The sequence below is a fragment of the Pelecanus crispus genome, chromosome 3 (genome assembly GCF_030463565.1).
Source record: "Pelecanus crispus isolate bPelCri1 chromosome 3, bPelCri1.pri, whole genome shotgun sequence".
Lineage (NCBI taxonomy): Eukaryota > Metazoa > Chordata > Aves > Pelecaniformes > Pelecanidae > Pelecanus > Pelecanus crispus.
Genome location: NC_134645.1, coordinates 36761345 through 36784047, shown reverse-complemented (window position 1 = coordinate 36784047; position 22703 = coordinate 36761345). Strand labels below are relative to the sequence as shown.

The following is a 22703-nucleotide window of genomic DNA, read 5'->3' as shown; positions in this document are numbered from 1 at the left end:
AGATTTTCAACGCAACACAGAGCACATGTACTCAAAGCCACTAGAATAGCAAGTTGCTGTGTGAAAACCCGTCCTAGTCACATGTTCCACAGCTTCGCAGCTCCAGTCCCTCTCACATCCTGTCCTCTCCTACATTAGATGCTTTGTAGCCCCGAGATTAATAACAGTTGTGCGTTCAAAGGCGGTAAATGGAACTACTTCAGTTACTCGAGCCAAAATTTGACACAGATGTCTTCTGAAGTACACTCACTGTTCAGTCACCATCTATTCCAGGACCAGAAGTGACATCATTATCTGAAACTTTGATCTTCCTTAATTGGTGTAATTTACTTTGTATAAAAACACAGATTTGTATATACAAGAGCAACAGGAAAAAAATATTTACATATGATTGAATATACAAAGTCTTAGTATAGATGCTCACCTTTACAAAATAAATTATGCTAAAATCTGTCACGTTTTCTTGAAAATTTTCAGTCTTAGACGTTAAGTTGGACCTATCTTCTTACCACAGTACATTTCATTAATAAAGCTTCTAAAAACACCCTCCATTTACTGTGTGAGAAATATGTTACGTATTAGATGTGAGAATTTAGTGCAAGCACATGCAATCAGAAACCAGCAAAAGTTATGAATGGTTAAGGCACAATGCTCAATTCAGTACTACTGTGCAATTGTCTAGGTACTGATGTGTAAATAAAAAAAAAAAGTAAGCTAGCTCAACTTAATACTATTTACTGGTAGCCTGTACTGATCTTTAAAGTTTACTCAAACATCACAAATGCATACATGACCCAAGTCAAGATCCTGTAATGTGTAGAAATACTGTCCAGGAAACCCCCAGACTGCATAAATGGATTACATGAAATGAAATATCAGATGGTAAGATGCAGATGGTCGAATCCTTGTTCAGAAGAGCACACTGCAAGTAAATACATGCAATTACTAAAAATCCATGTTTAAACAAACGTGACTGTAAATAAGCCCAGCTGACCTAAATTCAGGAAAAGGTGGAATAGCAGGGGCCAACATCACATTTGTGTGTGGATTTTCTAAAAACTGTAACATCATATCAAAACTGCTGTTTTCAATATGCTCCAGTGTGAATTTCTTTTTAATTTATTTATTAAAAAAATAGCCACCTGACTCAGTAATAAATTAAGGTCCATTAGGAGAACTAGACATTCTCCAACCTCTTTAGAGACATGCTTAATGTAAATGAACACTTAGTGGTTTACTAAAAGACTGCCCACATACATAAAGCATGTGCTCAAACTCTGAGAAGCATGAGGACTCAAGCTAAATGCTGTAATAGAAGAGCAAAGAATGAGAGTTAATCAGCAAATATACTTGCTGGATATCGGATGCTACCGGTACGCGTAGGCTTTCATATACCATCAATGTGACAGTAAAAATAGAAATATTTAAAAGGATCAAAGACTAAATAATTAAGGAAGCTCCTATGTATAGCACTGAATTAGAGGGGAGACAGTTTTAAGAAAAAAGACTGAGCACACTGAACAAGAGTACAACTGAGATTCCAGTCTGAAAATACCAAATGAGAAATTCATGTGCTGAGAGCAATCTTCCTCCGTCGAAGTGGGTAGCGTCTTCTTTCTGGTGAATCTGGAGCTTTTTTTCTTTTTAGCAAAACACAATGATTTTTACTGGTATCAGCATCTGTTGGTGTGACTTCTCCCGGTGATATGAAATTTTGGACATTATTTTCCTCCTTCGCCTTGCAACCAGCAAAGACTTCTTGCCGCAGCTTGCAGAGTTCCAAGGTTGGTTGCCAAGTTAACGCTTGGGAAAAACCTTCTGCTCTTTCTATTAGCACTGGGAGAGACTGCAAAAACAAACCCAAGTATCTCAAGTTACATGGAAAATGTAATGGTTACTCAAGTTCCACAGGAAAAGTAATGGTTACAATGAATGAAATATGTTAATTAGATTCTGACAGGCACAAAAGCTTCTGTGTCTGCAGAGATGATCCTCAGCATGGCAGGTGAAGGTTGGGAACTCAGGGCTACCAGCCTAATAGTGACAAGGGTCTGCACTCAGAAGCCATGCAAAGAGTATGCCAAGTTTAAGTATTCCTTCATTACATCTCTAAGCTGAGTAAGTATCAGAGGAACACCACAGTTCATTTCTAAGCTGGTACCGAAATAATAAATGTCACATGCTGTATGAAGCTGTACAGGTCTTCAAAAGATGTTTTGTTTTTCAGATGCTGCAGGTTCTAAAATCTCTGTAAAAATATTTCCTATAGCCACAGGGTGATCTTCCTTACTACCATGTGAGGGGGGAATGCTTTACAGATACAACTTCAGCAGTCCAAACCTAAAGATGTACTTGCTTCAGAAGCATACATGCAGGCTTTTTTTGTACAAAACTATAAGCAAGATGAGTTAGAACTCCTGTTCCGTGGCATATTATCAGATGAAGATAATAAAAAAATATCCGCTTGGAGCACACAAAGATCTCACCTTCATTGCTCCACTGAGCTGTTTGGATGCCATTTCTGTCACCTGTTTCAGATCTGCGATGTAAGCATCTACAGAAAAACATAAAGCCCAAATAAACTTCTGAAACGTAACTCCCTCCCCCCAATACTTGCTATCGACTTCCCAGAAATCAGACAAAAAAGCAGTAGAGTCCCTGTATAAAACTTAAACCGACAACACATCCCTTTCATTATAGCAGAGGACAACAGCTTGTATGTTTTATCTTACTATTATTACTCTTTATCACTCAAAATGTAGTAATGTCTAGCAGTCTCAACTATAGCAAGCCACAAAGTTCTTCACTAGAAAACCTACAGCTTATACAAAACATGAGACACAAAGACAGTATTTGACATCAAGGAAGAGAACAGGTATAAAGAAAAAAAAAAAAGTATGTTTTCAATCCTTTCCAGCTCATATTACATTTGATAAAAATGCACAAAAGGAGAATAAACACAACCGTGGAGAAAATGAGATGAATGAAACTAATTTTAAGGTGGGGGCGGGGGGGAATCAGACATGGTTTAGGAACGCATAATCCATGTACGAACACAGATGCTAAAACGGAAGGAAAACCAGTCCACCAGCAGCCTCTTTAAACATGTCACAGAGGCCTTATGAATGGACAGTCTCTAAAAGAAGGGTATATCCATAGTGAAACATTCTTACAGTAGAGTATTGGGATTAGAAGACTGGTGACCCTATGAAATGGCAAGGAAGGAGTTAAGTAAAAGTAAAAATAATTACTTAGATTATTCCAGTTACACAGAAAGACTGACATACAGTTAAATGAAATTTGCCTGCAGGAGTTCAGCTTGACATGGACAGCATTATATTCCTCAGTGTTCAAGGCTTTCCAAAACATAGGGAAATGAAAAAAGGAAATGAAAGGTATTGAGTAATCTAAACATCTTTGGTTTCTGGCCACTGTACGTGCTAAACTGGGATACATAAACTCCCCAAAGACTACATAATACTAAATTCAGCACAAACTCTATGCTATCTTGGCTAGGATTTTGCTGTTACCAAACCTAAAAAGGCAATACCATAGTGCAAGCTGTTACTAACTTCCAAGAATTAGTTAATTCACATCAGAAAAGCATAGATCTGGACACCAGAAACCAAAAGAAACCCAGCTACGAAGTGACGCTCTTTACTGCTCCTGTTAGCTGCTTTGCTGCACAGGCTGGCATTTCTGGAAGCAATGTCTCCTGTTTACAAAGAGGAAATGATGCCTAGAGTGAAGTCAGATCAGCAGGGTGAGAACTGGGAGATTAAGCTCAGCTTCCCAAACTTTAACACCACTGCTTGCTACACCAGCTTTACATCATGTGCAGTAATCCATAGTGAGGGTTCTGGAACCACGCTTTTCAACTTAGAACAGCATTGGTAAATTCCATTGTTTTTTTCAATAGTTAAGAACAGGCAAGACAAAACTTTCAATTTCTTAAGGCCAGCATCAAAAAAGCACATCCCAATCACCAATTGCAAAATACACCACCTTGTTCCAAGGAGTTTGTATAAGGAATCTTTCAAAAGCATGTAGCAAACTTAAGACGTTGTTTGCCGTTTTGTTTCTTCATCGACCCTTACAAATGACACAGGCAGGATAAAATTTGATGCCTACTTTGCAAGTTAGGAGAGCGGACACTGCCTTCACTGAGTACTACACAACTGCTTTCAATTCCCTGAAGAAACTGACTGATTAGGAAGAGAGACTGAAGCATTTCTAGTATTCATGTGAAAGGAACACAAGAACAGTCAAACTATAATGTCAGCGATCCATCTAGTTCCCCATCTGGCCTCCACCAGTGGTGAAGGAAAGAAGTAAGAAAACCTATGGAGGGTAGCTCTGCCACAATTTCTAGCCAATACCCACACAGCGGCCAGCTTTTGCCTCTAAGTACAGTGCCCAACAGCAGACAGCACTTGGAAGAAGAGAAATGAGTACAACAAACTGGTGCAGCAATACATTCAGTTATGACAAACTTCTAGCTATTTTAGTTAACTGTTTAAACAGTTGATAATTTTAAACAAGTTTAAAGCTTCTTAAACATTTACAGCTAGCCAGTAAGGTAGGCAGGGTTTCCTCCACAGTTGCCCTCCCCGTGAAATCTTTACCTTGAGAAGGCTGTGATCTTATCTCTTCTGGTGTTACCAAAGGCTGGTAGAGCTTCTGCGTATTCAAAACAAGAAAAATTCTGAAATACCCTCTTGGTTTAATAGATATCTCATGTAAACATAGCAGTCAGAACATTGGAGAGAGGCTAATACAAGAAGATGGTGGTAGAATTATTTAGATAGAGAATGTATTAGAGGTACAGTTTATAGATACTCAGTTACTGGAAATAGTGTTCTGGTTAACACAGTTAAGTTCACTGCAAACACATGTCCAAAATCTGCTTTAGTTTGTAGAATTATAATTATTAAAGCATAAGAACTAAACTGAAATCCAGGCATTTTGGAAGAAGCATCGCCACCTGCTGCACAAATGAGGAAAAAGAGCTGCTCTGGCTTCTAAGGAGCCATTCACAAAAACAGTACGCTTTCACAGAGGAGCAAACTTGAACAAAGGGTACATTAAGACAAAAAGCTAAGAAAAAGAATACTATTTAAATGACTACATTCTAGCCCTGCAATCACTTATGCATGAATAAAAACACTCCTGCACAGACCAGGCTCTCTGGCTCTTTGGTCCTACTGTGAGTCTTGTGCCTTGACAGCAGTTAATCGTGACGTGAAGTTAACTAATAATAAATAATGAACACAACTAATATTTAGTTATATTAAAGGTGGAATTCGAAGTAACTACTGGGGAAGAAGGAAACAAAGCAAAGACATGGGAATGTAACTTATATCATCTGCAAATTAGTATTTTTCTCCACTTCAGGAGCTGTCCCTCAACCTTCTTCAACCAAAAACAAGTAGGAGAAGTTAGTTATTCCTCCCTGTAGTTCTACCAGAGCAAATTTTTCATATCTTCTTAGCAAGTTTACACTGCTCCAAGCAGAAGAACAAACACTGCTTGCATTATCCTCAAACATAACAGAACGTATTGACTGAAAACCTACAGGACGATCTCTTGCTTTGGCAATTATAGGGAGATCACCACACTCAATGAGAAGTTCTCTCCAGGTAAACTGCAGTTAATTACTGTGTCTTCATAGCTGCTCTTTAAGCCTCAGAAAACATGCATCACAGGAGCAGCTAGGATCAAAAAAACCCATAAAAATTCCTCAACCAAAAGCAGAGAAACCACTAGTACCTTCGCAGAAGCAGCCGAGATGGAAAAAAAAGCCACTTCATTTACAGAGATAAACAAAAACTTTCTATATTTTGCAGACACTTTAATTAAAATAATCATCTAGTGGTGGTGGTGTAAAATTTGAAGAGGTCAGCAACAGAAAAAAGGTAGCGTGAAAGGCATTCTAAATAACTAATCCACTTCGGGACTTAGGTGGAACATAGTTTTTGTTTTGCAGAAAGATTAAAAGGCTTTGTTAAATCTTGGTGTTATGCAATAGCATATTTTATTTTAGTTCATTTTTTGTTTGTTTTACATACTTGATATATTGACAAAACAGAGAGATCGCAACAGGCAATATATGTTAGAAAATATCTCAGATTTAAGACAAATATATACCCATGCACTTTTACTTACTGTAAATCATCTATGCCTGGCTAACCTAGAGAGTTAGTTACTTTTGTCAATTTTAGTCCTCAGAAATGCAGTGCAGGCTCTTAAATGACTTTCTAAAAAAAAAAAAAATTCCTGTCTTCTTTAGTATAAAATCATAGAATAGCTGAGGTTGGAAAGGGCCTCTAAAGACGGTCTAGTCCAACCCCCACTGAAAGCAGGGCCAACTAGAACAGGTTGCTCAGGGCCTCATCCATCAGGTTTTGAGTATCTCCAAGGATGGAGACTCCACAGTCTTGCTGGGCAACCTCTGCCAGTGTTTGACTACCCTCAGAGTACTTTTTTATTTTTATTTTTAAATGGTTAAATGGAATTTCCTGCATTTCCATTTGTGCCCATTGCCTCTTGTCCTCTTTTTTTCCATAGAAAACTGACTCCTAATTAATCAGCAGGTAAGCAAAAGGCAGGCCTAACGTAACTGCAGGAAAGAAATTTAGCAACTAAAGACACGACTGGGTTGTTTAATGCCAGTAATTACTTTACACTCAGAGTCAAAAACCCAGAGAAATTACTGCACCTATTCATTAATCCACATTACTTTTTTTTTTCCCCTTTCTTTACTGAAAATACTTACTCAATGTAGTCATTAGCTCAACAAAAGTGCTTAGGAAAACACAGACATCTTTTAAAAAGTCATATACTGCACATGATAATATCTGTATGTATCATAACATTTAGTACTCCAACCAGCCTTCAGCCAAGGATTTCAGAAACCTGGATTTGACAAGATAAATAAGTGTATGCTGCCTTGTAAATCGTGAGTCATCATGTTGAAGCAATCTGCTTAAGCAACTTGCTGAACTGTGCCACAGGCCCAATTCACTCAGTCACACCACTTCGTAGTAACCCTCATTTTACTGAAGAACAAATTAATACAAAGAAACAATTTCATTATATGACAAAGAATCAAAAGCAACTACGGGAAGAAACTTAAAGGTCAACACTTGATGACTGATTTCTTCAAGTTACTCATGGTCAGCAGCTACTATACACAAAGGTTTTCTGAAAATCTTAGGTTACTCACCAACATCTCTTGCTCCGCTTTCATGGTTTGGACAGCATGTATCAGTATCTTTTTAGGCCACTGCTTACGCTTTGTTGATGTCTCTACTATTAGCTCATCAAATTGATCTTCAAGAATTTTGATACTGGAACCTAAATTTAAATTACAAACACACAAAGTTATTGTAGGAATTCTACCTTTTTTTTTTTATTTGAGACAAAGTTATAAGGAAAGAGACAGCTTTAGATCTGAAATAAGAAAACATGCATTATTATCAATGAAGATAAAGATATCTGTCTTGGATTTCATTGTAAGGTGCACAACTTGATGTTGACCAGTTACTTTTGGAGTGAGCAAGCTGGTGAGAATGGGGGAAGCAGGGAACGATCTGGGGAAAAAACAAAAACGTATTTTTCTCTATGCACTCTGAATCTATAAAGAAAATCTCACAAAGAAGTAGTTATCTTTGGAGATAATTTGTTTTTCAACTGAAGAAAAACAATGCAAGATGCAGCAAGAAAAATGGTTTATCTGTTTAATTTACAAGCATTAAACAAACACCAACTGTCCAAACAATAATTTGAAGCCTAACTAATATTATATCATATAGAGGAGAAATATGCAGTTTAATTTTAAAATTAATCTACACATTTTTGACAATATACAATGCCACCTTAATGAAACATTGTTCCTCGGACATCTGTAATTACTAGTCATATGGAGCTTGTAAAAAATCAAAACCTGTCTGCTTTCAACATCTGAGGCCCAAGAGACTGTATCTGGTAGGAGCTAACTTTCATAGCCTGCTTTTCCAATTATAAGATTAGACTAAATACCTAGAACGTATTTTCAGCTCTTGATTGAGGTGTTTTGACTACTGCTACCCTACACTACAGGTACTCAGCTTCTTCAGGATTGCAATTAAACTTACCAATTTTAAAAGCTTGACAGTATTTTAAAATTGGTTTCAAAATTTAGTAAATGCCTGCACTGTCCTGACATCACACGTAATCATTACAAACTATAAAAACTGAAGAGTTATAGACAAAAACAGAGTTAACCACTCAATCTTACACCCTAACTGTGTGTAACTGAAAGGTAGTGCATATTTCTATATTTTTCCATCTGCACACTCCTCTAACTTTTCTCCCGTGGTGGAGATTTGAAATGTTGACAACAGCCTTGTTTTTCTATTTTTTTTAAATTTAATTTTGCAAACTCCTTAGCATTTAAATTCACTGTCCCCACTAAGGTCTTGAGTACAACTTGCAAGCCATGCAATGTTTTCAATCTACTGGTAAAGAATGGATTTTGAGCACCCTCTCTTGGTCAATCTGTGCAGAATCAGGTGATTGTAAGCCTCAGGCAAAACCAAAGTTTTAATAGTTTGTGGGTTTGTTTTGTTTGTTTAGTTTAGGATTACCATGAAATCATTTAAGTACAGAGAGGAAAGACTTGAGCCACTGGTCAATGTAAACACCAAAGGCACAAAATGCCAGATCACTTGGTGATTCAAACCGGATCAGAGATAGGCAAATGAGTAAATTTATGCCTAATTAAAAAGCACAATAGAGACCTTACACCTGCTTTATGCCAGCTGTAGGAAGATGACAGTATCTCAGCTGGCATACAGTTAGACTCATACAGACAAAGGCTAACTTACTGAAAATAACATTCGACCGGACAAAGCTTTCCTGTTAAGAAAGTCCTCTTACAAATTTGTTAACAAACGGGAATTAGTTAAGTGAGCCTGAATCAGTTCAGGTTTTGCATCATGAGACCAGTGCATTTTTGATTTTGTAGTTTTATCAGTCTAGAACTACAACTGCAGAAACTTCCTATCAAAAAACAGTTCAAGGAGCTCTTTCTCCATAGCCAGTTCAATATACCTGTATTTTTGGCTTTGTGCCACTGTAAAAAGCATCAGGTTACAGGCAAAGAACATCTAACACTAAGACAGGTGAGCAAATGAATCGCACTTAAATTTTCTTTGGACACCAGACTACCAAGAATCTCCACCACTATTATTCAAAGACAGTAATTATAAAAATGTTGTATATATTACATATATATGACTACATAGCAATAATTATAAGCATATACTTAATTTGTATATTAAATAGTAGCAACAGACATACTACTAGGGTCTCTTGAGAGGAAGAGATCTTGGCCAATGTCCCTAGCACAAAATCACTCAGGCTGGAAGGGCCCTCAGCAGGTCTCTCTTGACCCAAGCCTCCTGCTCACAGCAGGGTCAACACCCAGTTCAAACCAGGTTGCTCAGGACTTTCATCCAGTTGGTCCTTGGAAGCCTCCAGGGCTGGAGACTACACAAGCTCTCTGGGCAACCTTTTCCAATGCTCAGTTATCCTAACAGTGAATTATTACTTCCTTACATCAAGTCAGAACCTCACCTTTTAATTTACGACCCTTGCCTCTGTGCACTTCAATCAATAGCCTGGCTCCATATTCTCAGTAACCTCCTTGCAGGTACTGGAAGGCTGGCTTGTCTTTTCTGGGCTAAACAAGCCCAGTTCCTTCCATCTCAACTCATAGGGCAAGTGCACCAGTCCCCTGGCCATCCTGGCAGCCTCTGATGAACTCACTCCAGTTTATCAACAATTTCCCTATACTGGGGAGTCCAAAACTGAGTGCACTACTCCAGATGTGTTCTAGTAAGTGCAGAGTAAAGGCAAATAATCACTTCCTTGGATCTACTGACTACACTCCTGTTAACACAATACACTAGGCTGGCTCAGGTTTAGCCCGCCAGGACCCTGAGGTCCTTTTCATCCTGTAGCCCTGCAGGGGGATACCCCTTCCCAGATTTAGGGCTTTGCTTTTTGTCCTTGTTGAATTTCATGAGATTCCCATAGATGCATTTCTCCAGCCTGTTTACATTCCCCTGAATGGGCCTGCCCTTGAGCGTATTCACTGCATGTCACCCTGGTTGATGTCAGCTACAAATTGGGTGAAGGCACCTTCCACGACCTCCTCCAGGTCATGGATGAAGACATTAAACAGAATGGGGCCCAGAATAGACACCTGAGGAACTCTGCTTGTAATCAGCCCTGAGGTAAAACTATAAACCATTAAACTCTATGCTCGAGCTCAATGATCCAGCAGGATTCTCACCTACCTAGACCACAACATCCTAGCTTGGATGCTCTGGGAGATTGTGTCATTGAGTACTGGAGCAATTCCAATGGAAGAATGCCAAGAGGGTTGGTGTCTGGAGTACATGATGTATGAGAAGCAGCTGAGGGAGCTGGGTTTGTTCAGCCTGGAAAAGAGAATGCTAGGGGGTAATTTAACTGCTACCCTCAGCTACCTAAAGGGTGGTTCTAGAGAGGCCAGAGGCAGGCTCTTCTCAGAGGTGGCCAGCAAAAGGATGAGAGGCAACAGGCATGTTACAGTAAAGGAAATTCCAACAGGCCACAGGAAAGAAAATTTTCACTATCAGGGCAGTCAAACACAGAAACTGACTGCCCAGAGAGGGCGGGAAGCCTCCGGACTTGGATTCTGTTGATGTGTTCCAGCTTTAAAAACAGACGACCTTATCCTGTTCCATTAAATGTTGTGCACTCCCTTCATTCTGATAAGAGAAGCTGGTGAAATAGAACGTGCTCTTTCCTAACCTCCCAAATGACAAATCTTGCTTTGAAATACCAACTTTCTAAAAGTTTGCTGTAGACTTTCCAGCAAGACAGCTACCATTAAACTTAATTAAACCTTTATTTTTCTCATGTTAATATCAGATACTTTGGGAGTCTCTACGCTACTTTCCTCTAGTAGTCAAGAGCCGATCCTTTAAGTTAGGTAGGCACCATACTAGTGATAGTTGGAACTTGTTCCTCAAGATCTATAAGGACCTTGTCAGAAGTGTCAAACAAGCAATGGTCCTTCAGATAAAGAACTTTCCGCTTCCCTTTTCTCTCAGACACAGGTCCCTACATGTCTTGGTTACTCTTCATTTATGAACTGCTCTCCAAGAATCATGCTCCTGCAATGCAGCACTTCAGATCTTTACACAGGCACATCTGAGATGGAGTTTGAACTTATCTGCTCCATGAGCCTGCTTACCGCCACAGACAGCTGGGGGAAAAACTGCCCAATTAAAAATACCACATGCAGAAACCAAACCAAAACCACCCAGCAGGAAATTAATGGAAACCAACGCATACCACTCTGCAGGCTGGAGTCATCTGAAGTCACCTCCCAGGGCTGCCCATTGATGGTAACGTTCTCCCGCACCGCCGTTTCGAAGTTCTGCAAAGACATGGGAGAGCTTGAGAATCACAGAATCATTTAGGTTGGAAAAGACCTTTAAGATCATCCAGTCCAACCATTAACCTAACACTACCAAGTCCACCACTAAACCAATTAAGGGTAGAGTAGCAATTTCATGTTTCCTGGCTTGGTGGCTGGATTATTTTTAATGAAAGTAAAACTAGGAATCATTAGGGTTGGAAAGGATCTCTAAGATCATCAGTCCAATCATCAACCCAACACCACCATGTCCACTAAACCATGTCCCAGAGTGCCACGTCTGCCCATATCTTGAACACTTCCAGGGACGGTGACTCCACCACCTCTCTGGGCAGCCTGTTCCAATGCTTGACTACCCTTTTGCGAAGAAATGTTTCCTAATATCCAATCTAAACGTCCCCTGGCGCAGCTTGAGCCCATTTCCTCTCGTGCTATCGCTACTTAGGAGAAAAGACCAGTCCTTCAGGCACAGGTACGCAACATCTGCGGCTGGAGAGGCCCCTCCTTGCCTCACCACCCTGCCAGGGTTGGCCACCTCGGGGGAAACAGCTACAGAAAGGCGCCAGGCTGAGGGCTGACGCCACGGGGCACCTCAGCTCTGTGCCGGGCCCCTGGCAGGGGCGGCCACAAGCGCTCAGCGACGCCACCCAGCAGCGCCGGGCCCCCCCCGCGCCCCGCTCCCCGCTCCCCCCTCAGCCTCACCCAGAGCGCGTCTCCCGCAGCGGCGGGTCCGCCCGGCTGCCCCTGGGCCAGGGCCCGCACGAAGGGCGCGCAGATCGCCATCACCTCGCCCAGGCTGCGCCGCGAGCAGCACCGCACCCGCGGGTCCCGCTGGCCAGCGGCGGCCGGGCTGAGCGACGGGCCCGGGCCCGCCTCCTCCCGCGGCGGCGGCGGCGGCAACGGTGGCGCCGGGCGCGCCGCCATTTCCCGCCTCGGACGCAGGGAAAATGCCGGCCCGGAAGCAGAACCCGCCGCCTCCCCACCCCTTCCCCTCAGCCCCCGGCGCGGCATGGCGGCGGTGGCGGGGCTGGGGCCGGTGGACTGCCACTGCCACCTCGCCGCGCCCTCCTTCCAGACGGTGAGGCGCAGAGGGGCGGGCGGCGGCGGCGGCGGCGCGGCCCCGGCGCTAAGGCGGTGCGTGTCTCTTGCAGGACGTGGCGGCCGTGGTGCGGGCGGCGGAGCAGGTGAGGCGGCCGGCAGTGACCCTCTCCCCGCTCCTCCCCGGCCCCAGCGCCCGGCCCGGCCTGAGCGGGGCGGGGGTTTCTGTCTGCCTCAGGCGGCGGTGTCGGCGCTGGTGGTGGTGTCGGAGCAGGCGGGGGAGTTCCGGAGCGTCGTGGCGCTGTCGGAGAGGTGCGAGGCCGGCGGGGCGGCCCGGGCCCCGCCCGTGTCCCGGCCGCGGGGTCCGCGCCTTGGCGGGAGCGACTGGCGGCGTGGGAGCTGACGGGGGCCGCGCTGCCCTCTTCTTGGTCAGGCCGGCCATTCGTTTTGACTTTAAACTCGCTTTCTCTGTGGTGTCTCACACTGCTGATATCTACTCCGTGTCTAGATTCCCAGGGTTTGTTTTGCCGTGCCTGGGAGTTCACCCGCTTCAAGAGGTTTCTCCGGAGGAGCAGCGCAGTGTTACTTTGAAGGTAAAACGAGGTGAATTAGACTAACATAGCTATAAAATACTGCTGGGACTGCTCAGGGCAGATGATGGGATGCTTAGGATGCTGCGTGATTCAGCTTCAGGTCTGCCCAGTGATTTTTCTGTGCTTCTGTAATACAGAAGACTCAGCGGACCAAGTCCCAGGGTCTCTTAGGACATCCATTTGTCTCTGTTAGTCCTAAAGCACAATTGTTCACTGGAGTCATCTGGCCATATTACTGCAGTGAAACAGTTTTACAGATCCCAAGTGAGTGCTTTGCTTACAGTGAACAGCACACGCATGTGTTTGCAGATGTCCCTTTGTTAGTATGGGAAGTCGAAAATGACTATTTGTGCCTTTAGCCTGAAAAACTCGAAGAGCTGTCTGCAGCCTTTTAATGTTACCAGGCTTTTTATTACCTTTTCTCCTCCTGTGGAAAGATAACTTGAAATGAAGGGTCATTAAGTAAAGAAGGGGAATCCTGCAGGTTTCTAAAATCTGTGTGACTGCACAACTCACAGTTACAGCAAGTTTTAAGGTACAGAAGTTAAGAACACTGAAGGAAGCTCATATTTAATCATAATGCTGAGTTCATACCCCTTCCACCTTGTAAGGGCAGCGAGGGTCGCATCTTTAATTTGTTCTTGCAGGATCTGGATGCTGCATTGCCGCTTATAGAACTCTACAAAGATAAATTGGTGGGGATCGGAGAAGTAAGTAGACTTCCATAACTTGTTTAAATGTCTATGACTTTGGCAGCATCTGTCACCAGAATTGCAAAAACTTAGTGAATACTTGGTTTTGTGTATGCAATAAGTATTGCTATCAGTCTGAACAAGCGCTAAGTCTGATTTGTAATTCTCTTAATGTGCTTTCTTGCATAGATTTGCCTGATTCCTTCTTTTCCTTTGTTATAATTATTAGGAAATAAATGGCTGGTGGATTCAGTAGGAAGGATCGCGTAATTATGCTATATGATCTTATACCTGAATGTCTTTTGACCTATTCTCTGGCACAGTGAAATGTCAAGTGACATTGTTAGCCTCATTCAGATCCTTCTTGCTTTCTTCCCCGACAAAGTTAGGCTAAGCTATGATTTCAGTACATCTTACCAACTTGTACAGTCCTTTTTTCTTGTGATCCCTCATCTGTCTGTATCCATGTGTTGTCTCCTGTCTTACATTTGTTTATAAACTAATTGAGGCTTGAAAGCTTTAGGGTAGAGTCTGCCTCTTTTGTGTGTTGGTACTGGAGGGACTTACTGCTGGTTCTGCACTGGCTGCAGAAAAAGCAGTTATTGGCAGAGCTTTGTAGCTAAACTTGTCATGTTGTACTTGTACTGTATGTCAGGGACTTTGGTTGGTGTAACTGTGAATGGGGCTGCTTTGATAAACTTAAATGTGCTCAGGCAAAATTTAAAATTAAAAAAAATGTAGAATTAGTGGGTAATTTTTGCTAGAGATAGGACTAAAGCTACAGGTTCAGGTCAGAAATTTTACTTGTATTGGAGATCCAGATTTGAGATTTAATCTGAAATAATATTCAATAGAATATAAAGCCCCAGAAGACCAGTTACAGATTAAAATGTTAAATACACTTGTTAATAGCTGTCTACCCCGAAATGCTTTCATAGTTGAAAAGCTTATGGTTGAAAATGGATTCTTTTCTGAGCTAAGCTACAGTTGAGCTCATTTTAATTGCAGTCTCTAGTATATATATTTTTGAAATGCCTTGAGGTTTTGAAGCATTTTTTGCCTTTATATATGGTATTGTGGTTTAGTCAAGCATTAGGTCTGTAAAATTTTTTCACTTCTCTTCTTGTACTGTAGGTTGGACTAGATTTCACTCCCAGATTTGCCAGCACGGATGAACAGAAGGAAGGACAAAGACAGGTTTTGATCAAGCAGATTGAGTTAGCAAGAAGACTGGATTTGCCTTTGTAGGTTTTGTTTATACTAGTAGGAGAATTTGTCAGGTCTCAGTAACATGTAGAAATATTTCCCAGGATTTATAGTTACTAAGAGCCCATAGAACTTTTCTTATGTGGATTAAACTGGCATTAGAGTCCTGTCAGTTTCCAGTTTGAGATTTAATTATAGAATTTTCCCTATGTTTGCACTTGAACACAGTGGTCTTCTGTGTCCTGTCCTTGCTATGTTGTTGCTATATCTTCACTGTAGTTAAAATGATTCATATATACATCTCTAGGGTTTTTTTCCTGATAAAAGGTGTAATACAGATTAATTATTTTCTTCCCAAGCTGCTGTTAGTTAGTTTGTGTTTACAAAAAATAAAAGTATTTTGCTGAATTTCCTAATGCCAGGCCTCTCCTTGCTGTGCAGAAATGTTCATTCCCGGTCAGCTGGAAGACCAACCATTAATCTCTTAAAGGAACAAGGTATGTTTCTAATGGATTTTCTCTGTCATGGTTTTTGTCAACAGAATTTCTTCAGTTGTGCCATGTCCTCACATCAGTTTGTGTACATGAAACTTGGGAGGAATTGTGCAGAGGTTCTGTATTCATTCTTTATGGGACTGAGGTCCCATTGGAAGCTGACATCACAGACCTTCTGTAAACACTGCTAATGATTTGGTTTGCTTCTTTCCTCTGAGGTGCTACAAAGGTGTTGCTCCATGCATTTGACGGGAAGCCATCTGTAGCGATGGAAGGGGTGAAAGCTGGATACTTCTTCTCCATTCCTCCTTCCATTATAAGGAGTGAACAGGTAATGTTTAAAGGGGTTTGCTCCTTCTTGGTGCTTGGGGATTGCAGGTAATAGCTGACAGCTTATCATGATGGCAAACATAAATGTTTTCACTGTGTGGCTCAAGAATATGCTTGGGTTTTAAGTGTACAGTTTGAAGTGGGACTAGCAGTACTCGCGTATGGTTGCTGTCACCTGACGCTTCTCAACAGAAGTTTCATTTGCTTATAGCATTGCACGTTTTTACGTTGGCTAAATTTGTACCTGGGGATTTTGCCTTAGCTAGACTTTTGGGAGGGAATTTTGGCTAAAACAGTTCAGCTATTCCTGAGAAACAAGGGTTAAGAAAATAGGCATTTTTTTTTTCCTCATTTTAATGTCATTTCTGGTGAACTCTTCTTTGGAAGCTTCTGTCACTGTACTGTTTTAGAGTAGGGACATGACACGTGGAAAAGGACTAGTTTCTATCTCGGTGCTATGGCACTTTCTGTTCAAAAGGAAATCTGCTCATAGTTACTAAGTTACAAACCTTTGACAAATTGTGATTATCACAAGGTGTGCCCAGCAAAGAAGCAGCTAAATTGCTTAAAGATGGCATTGGTCAGGTTCAGCCCTTGATTTGGTGAGGCTGCTCTTTTAATTTCTATCTACTCTGGGCTGCCACAAGCTATGCTAACTTCTTATTTTGGGGTAGCATTCTGTTTCCATCCTGCACCATCACCACTTTCTGTGATAAGCTCAGGAAATGTAAGAAAGGAAAAGGCATGATTCAAGTGGAGGGGGTGTGAGGGATGGGTATAGATGGGGATGAGGTTAGGAACATGGAGAAAGGAAAGCAAACTGGGGTTGAAGGGTAAAAGCAGGGGTGGGAAAAAGGTACACAAGTATATATACAGAAAGATAGCAAATTAAAATTGCATTGGCAACTCTAGGGTCCTAGTTTTGTGCAATATAACTACATGATGTAATAAATAACAATGGATTCAGTGTTTAGATAGTAGTACTTAAGATATTTAGAAAACAGGATAATACTAATTTGAAGGGAATTCTTGAGCAGCTCCTTGTATTCTTGCTTCCGTTCTGAAATTGTTGATAAACTGCAGACAGTGGCACCAAAGTCTTTTGACATTGCTTTTAAATGCAGAGGATATCCTCCCTTCATACATTTTTTCCCACAGGTCTAAGTGCATAAAGCGTTTAATATGTGTTATTTTCTTCAAGAAGCAGAAGCTTGTGAAACTGTTACCTCTGGAAAGTATGTGCTTGGAAACTGACTCTCCTGCTCTGGGGCCTGAAAAACAGGTAAATGATGGGGGACGGACTTCTACATATGTATATCCGAACGCCCACCTTATGGAGGTCAGTTACTGACACGGGAGAATGAAGTAGTGTCAGCATGGGACAAAAGAGGTTGCCAAGTGAAAGTTTTGAGATGAACAAGTCAGTGTTCCTGAGGCTGGGAAAGGAGAAGAAATTCCAGGAACGGGCAAAGGGGAAAATAATCCAAGAAGAATAGATACATGTAATTTCTCTGGCACACATGCCGCAATGTGACTGAAGTTGTGTCGGGAAGTACTGAATCTGAAACACCTGTGATGTGTAAGGATCTGTAATTTGGTCTGGGTAAAACAAACACTGTTTGTTTGTTTGTTTGTTTTCAGGTGAGAAATGAACCAAAAAATATTTACATTGCTGCAGAATATATTGCCAAAATTAAAGGAGTTCCAGTTGAAGAAGTTATAGAAGTGACTACACAGAATGCACTGAAAGTATTCCCCAAACTTCGGAACTTTCTTCGGATATAGATTCAGAAACTGAAATACATGATACTGCAAAAGCTATTATTTATGGTGTCATTAATAAAACCAACATGCATCTTGTCTTAAAGTGGAGCTTTGTGGTTGGAAAGTTCAAGAAGTGAGCAGAGTGTTATATAGATGCATAGGATGAATATAGGGAATTTCTCAAAGACCTTTGGTATGCACCATTGTTCTCTCTTAGATGCGATAAAGACAGATTGTTCATTTACATCCCTAGTGTCTCTGAATGAATACTTTGTAAAGAAGAGCACCATAAAATTGTCAGTTTAGTTTCTCAGACTCCTTGCTCAGCTGCTCCTAGTCTGGGAGATGGCTAAAGTGCAGGGCTTAATGTACCCCTCCTTAATTTCTGCTGACTGAAAGTCACATGGTTGTGGGCCCACTTGTGATACGAAAGCTCCCATTAGGACTTGCAGACTGCACATCCGTTTCTGAGCCATTAAAAAAACCCAGCCACATAGACATTCTCTGTATGTTGTGTTAACGGGGCGCTGTGAGTGGTGCAGAAGCTACACCTCTGATTTCCTTCAAAATACAGTTGGAAGGAAAGAATTCTAGCCCTTCTATTCCTCTCCTTTTCCCTTGTATGCAGTAACTTAACAGTTGCTCAGATCTTAGCTATTTTAAAGATTTGCTTTGATTTTTTTTTTTTTTTTATGTTTTATTTTTTGAATCATACTGCAAGGAAAAGCCTGGGTTTGGTCTTATTTCAAGGACTTACTCTTCTGACTGCTCAGTATTGGGAGATAATGGGATTTGAAAGGGAGACAAGCCCAATTTTGTGAGATCTTGGAGGTACCTGTCTGCTGTGGATTCTGCTACCTTGGCCGGTGTCCTAAAAACTGAATCTTGTGCTCCCTCACAGCACCTGTGTAGATGTGGGCCTGTTGAAATACTGATCAAAATTTTGCTGACTATAAACCAGCAATGAACAAGGTGAGTTATACATGACACTCAGTTGTTCTGAGGGCCACTAGGGAAGCACAAAGCCACTCGGCTTTGTCTCCCTAGGGGGATTTTTACTAGCTCAGTGAAGAAAATACACAAGCATTAACTTAGTCCTTGACCACCTCAGGTACAAAATCATGCGTCATACCAGCTGATGGTGAGAGCATTTGGCTTTAAGATGTGGGTGTGTCTGCTATGTCTCAGGTGCCTATGTGATTTTTCAAATTAGATTTCTTGCTGTCTTCCTGTTTAGAGTATCTTACTGGTTGCCCCCTTACACAATGGTTTGTAATGCCCCATTCTGAAATCATCTGTTGTCTTGCCTTCTGGGGTGTAGGACTGCAAGACAAGGGGTTGGGTTTTTTGTCCTCTTTTGAGGAGGATGCAGGTAGAGAAGTTACCAGCTCCCAGATGGTGCGGGGGCGGGGGGATGGAGCAAAAGTTTGTAATGTAAGCGATACTTACCTAAACTTTTGGTTTCCTTTACATTTTCTTCCTTGATTTCTTAAAACCATGTTGTCAGGAGGTTTTTTGCTGTCTTTAGCAGAACAGCTGTGTTCTGCTTTTTGCCTAGAGTTAGCTTACTAAGTTTAAACATATGTTCCTACAAAGTTTTTGGCCTGTAGCAACCAACCAAACTTGAATAATTTGTCTCTATTACAAAATATATTCAGGGCAGCAAACACCTGAATCTTTGCTGAATGTTTGACCCAGAGTAGTTAGAGCTGTTATCCTGACTCTACAGGCACCGTTTCCGCTAAATTGGGTGAAGGACAGAGTTTGCCTCCAGGTGGTGCTAGGGAACAGGTGTGTGATAGTCTTAAGACTATTAATGTGATTGACTTAATGATTAATAATTGTGTTGTCACTGGAGATGCTAAACAGGTGATACCAGGCAGCCTTACACGTGCTTCCTGCTGCCTGTGTGACGGGAAGGCTCGCAGTGTTGCATGGGAGTGCAATTATGTATGGAGATGCTCCTGGTAAAAAGTTAGGCTGCGTCCAGATGTTTGCAGAGTTTTGGCCTTATTATTATTCTCTATGAAATTCTTAGCCTTGGATGAAAATGCCGGTTTTGCGAAAAGGGGAATATCAAGTATTTAGTCTGCTCAAAATCCCTCTCTCTGCAAGGGGGTAACATGGCTCTGGTTCAGGCTTTAGCCTCACAGTCGAGGATACTTGGCCTGAGCTCTTGAATCCCTTTTGCTGCTGCAGCACTGCAAAAGCCTGTAGACACTCGCACGTCCTGCAGCTCCCAGCTGGGCAGGGTGCTGCTGCCGAGGGCGGCCAGCCCCGCGTGGGCCGTGGGGGGCTCTGTGGGACAGCAGCAGGGCCCAGAGGTGCTTGTGGTGGCGCGGGAGTGTGATTTGGGCTGGGGAAGGAGGCACGGGGTTACTTCTCCCCAGGGGAGAGAAACCTGGCATTGCAGCAGCCATGGGTAGGGCGAGCCTGGCAGGGTGCCCGCGGCAAAACAGACCGACTTTGTCTTCTCCCTAGACCTGCGGCGCCTAAGCTAAGTCATGGTGTAGGTGGCCTGGCGCTCCAGAAAAGGAAAATGCAGTGTCATTCCCACCCCACCTTGGCATCCCTAACACCAAACAAAGGTTGGAAGTAGCGCTCTTTCCCCTCCGCCACTGGTTTTGCTGTGCGAGCTGTGCCCCAGCCCCCGGCAGTCAGCGCCGGGGCGGGGCGGGCAGGTGGCAGGCACTGGAAATAAAGTTGCTTTGCACAGGAAACCCAACTTTTTAAGGCTCTCACTCAGGACTGGTGGTAGCTAATGTGCTGGGGGAGGGAGTGTGGTTTCCGAGCTGGAAATCATGGTTGATCCCTCAGCAGTCACCCTGTGTCTTTACCTTGAAAGGGGAATTGAACAGAGAGCTTGCATTTCTGCCTGCAGTCCTGGGCTAACGCCTGGTCCGGAGGGGCTTGGGAAGGCAGGACGGCTCGTGGGGGAACCATGTGGCTGCACACCATGAAACCCTCCATCCCCACAAAGGCTGGCCTTGGCAGTACCAGTGTGTGTGCCGAACCCTGTTGGAGCCTCTCGGGTTGTCTGGACAAGCCGTGTCTCCTCTTACATAGCACAGGACACTGGAGCGGCCAGGGATGTACTTGGGGAAAGGACCCTGTGCAAATGTAGCTGGATGCTGTGTTTATGTTTCAGGAAACCTGAGGGGAAATGAGAGAGAAAGCACAGAGTTAGCAGAGACCCAAGTTTGCTTTTCAGTCATGCCATTAATTTTGGGGACACTAACAACCGGTGACCTCTGTCTCATAGAGGTGGAATGGCACAGATGGTCTGCAGCAGTATGGAAAGCGGTAGGTCCCAAGCTCCATCTGATACCTTTAGCCATCACCTTTCCCTGCGATGCTACAAACAGCAGATCTGATTGTACTTTGTTTTACTCTTCCTGTCTCTTTATCTTGCAGGATGTATGTGATGTGATAGAAAAATCAAGAAAAGTTTGTGATTTCTTTGGCATAATTAGTACCTTCAGAGTGCCTCGCTCGTTAGGCAGTACTCTGTCACTGATGCAGCTCTGGCTGGTACAGCTTCTGCCAGAAAAAAAAAAAGCCCCATGTCGCTCGGTTCTTTCCAGGCTTAAAATAATGCACGCAGATGCACTGTGTGCACTAGGGACTCCCACACGTGCAAGGGCTTGCAGTGAGTGCATCGCTTAACACCAGGCATAAATAATGAGGGGCATGCAGGGTGACGGTAATAACGTGAAGGTACTTTCCATAGGCTGAGATGTGGAGCTTGTAGATCTAGAGAGCTTCTAAACTAGATTTGTCTGTTGATAGAGACAAAATAGTGGACCAGTGTATGCTGTCAATGGCTACCAAAGCACACAGAGGTACTTTGTACATTCCTTGTTCAATGAGCACCTTGAATCAGTAGCAGGGGCTGGAAGGATGCTGCAAATTGCAATTCCTTGGCTGGCTGGTGTTGTCCAGCCCTTTCGCCACCCATGCCAAGCTGTTTGCAGGACTCACGTGGAACAAGACTGAAGTGCTTTTTGCCTGAAGGCCAAGTGACTTGCAAGAGTGGAGTGGGTATAACAGAACTAAAACATTCAGCGTAAGTCACTTGAACTCCTCAGATCCTGGAAATCCCCTCTGACTGAGTTCAGGACCAACAGCTAAAAGTCTGTCTATGGGCTCTATTCTGTGCTCACTCAAATAGTTTTTGCAGGGCTACGGGTGGATCATCCTCCCGGGGCCTTTCTTCTGAAACTTGTTTTTAGTCATGGACTAACAGGGCCTGAATCTGCTGAACTCTGGGACAAACTGAGAGGGTGATGAGTTTTTCCAGATTTTGACATGGGAACAAGTGAGGAGAGGGTGATGCGGCCAAGTGGATGATATGTTGTTTAATCGTGCTGTTTATTGTGATAAGAATTTGAACAAATTGACCAAAGACTTTTACTGGAGGTGCTTCCAACAGGCTCCTATGCAATGCATAGATAGGCTCTTTAGAGGCAAAAGCAAATAAATAATTGGCTGGAAATGCAACTTTCATCACTAATGAACTAATGCTTTTGTTTGTTTTTTCATTAATGCAGGCTGGGGTTCGATCCTCTGTTCCCATTACAGAGCAGGAAAATGAATTTGAGAAAGTCACTGGCTTAGCAGAAAGGTTTGTTGTTCTTCTCTTTGCTTTCTATATGCAGTACAAAGATACAGCTGAGATCAAAGAAAGGATACGAATTGGCATAGCACCTAGTTGTCTCAGCATTTTCCTCTTCAGCAGGTGGTTATCCATCCATTCATTTCCCCTGCTGGGGTTGGCTTTTCTATCTGTGTGAATCGGCTGGAGCACGGGCATGATGGCCACCACTGCACTGCGTGGTGGCCCCACCATGCAGTGAGTGCAAAGCACCCCCTCCATGGCCTGGCAAATTTTTATGCCCCTCTTTGAGCTGCTGTGAATGACAAAACAGTGAGAAAACATAGTGAGGATCATGGCCCTGATGAACCCGTGCCTGGGGCAGGAACTGATATCCGTCTCCCCCAATGCTCGGTGCTGTGCACAGAGAGATGCTGCCAACGGGGTGCTTAATGCAAACACAGGAGATAAGTGCCACTACTGTGCCCGGGTCTGCTGATGAAAATGGTGGTGTGGTTT

General features: G+C 42.8%; 2 protein-coding genes across 2 annotated transcripts; one reads left to right on the top strand and one right to left on the bottom strand.

The window, feature by feature from the left end:
• Positions 1–986: 986 nt before the first annotated feature.
• On the bottom strand, positions 987–12397 carry NSL1 (NSL1 component of MIS12 kinetochore complex). Its single transcript, XM_075706980.1, has 6 exons — positions 12185–12397; positions 11389–11473; positions 7226–7356; positions 4626–4680; positions 2487–2554; positions 987–1846 (listed from the first exon to the last, which is right to left on the bottom strand). Exons 1-6 carry the CDS (start codon positions 12395–12397, stop codon positions 1568–1570), a joined length of 831 nt encoding a protein of 276 aa, XP_075563095.1. The 3' UTR covers positions 987–1567.
• Positions 12398–12420: 23 nt separating this feature from the next.
• On the top strand, positions 12421–17618 carry TATDN3 (TatD DNase domain containing 3). Its single transcript, XM_075707501.1, is given in 11 exon segments — positions 12421–12478; positions 12481–12551; positions 12625–12657; positions 12750–12823; positions 13020–13104; positions 13752–13814; positions 14931–15040; positions 15444–15499; positions 15715–15827; positions 17028–17108; positions 17468–17618. Coding segments are annotated over 11 exon segments (888 nt in total). The 3' UTR covers positions 17612–17618.
• The last annotated feature ends 5085 nt before the right edge of the window (positions 17619–22703 follow it).

Bases quoted from the DNA above. Each gene is read 5' to 3' on its own strand.
- NSL1 (XM_075706980.1), bottom strand. From the start codon at position 12,397: ATGGCGGCGCGCCCGGCGCCACCGTTGCCGCCGCCGCCGCCGCGGGAG. The intron at 4,681-7,225 runs GTGAGTAACCTA...TTGAATACGCAG, and splicing joins AAGCGGAGCAAGAGATGTTG to AAGCTCTACCAGCCTTTGGT. The intron at 1,847-2,486 runs GTGAGATCTTTG...TTGTTTTTGCAG, and splicing joins AGCTCAGTGGAGCAATGAAG to TCTCTCCCAGTGCTAATAGA.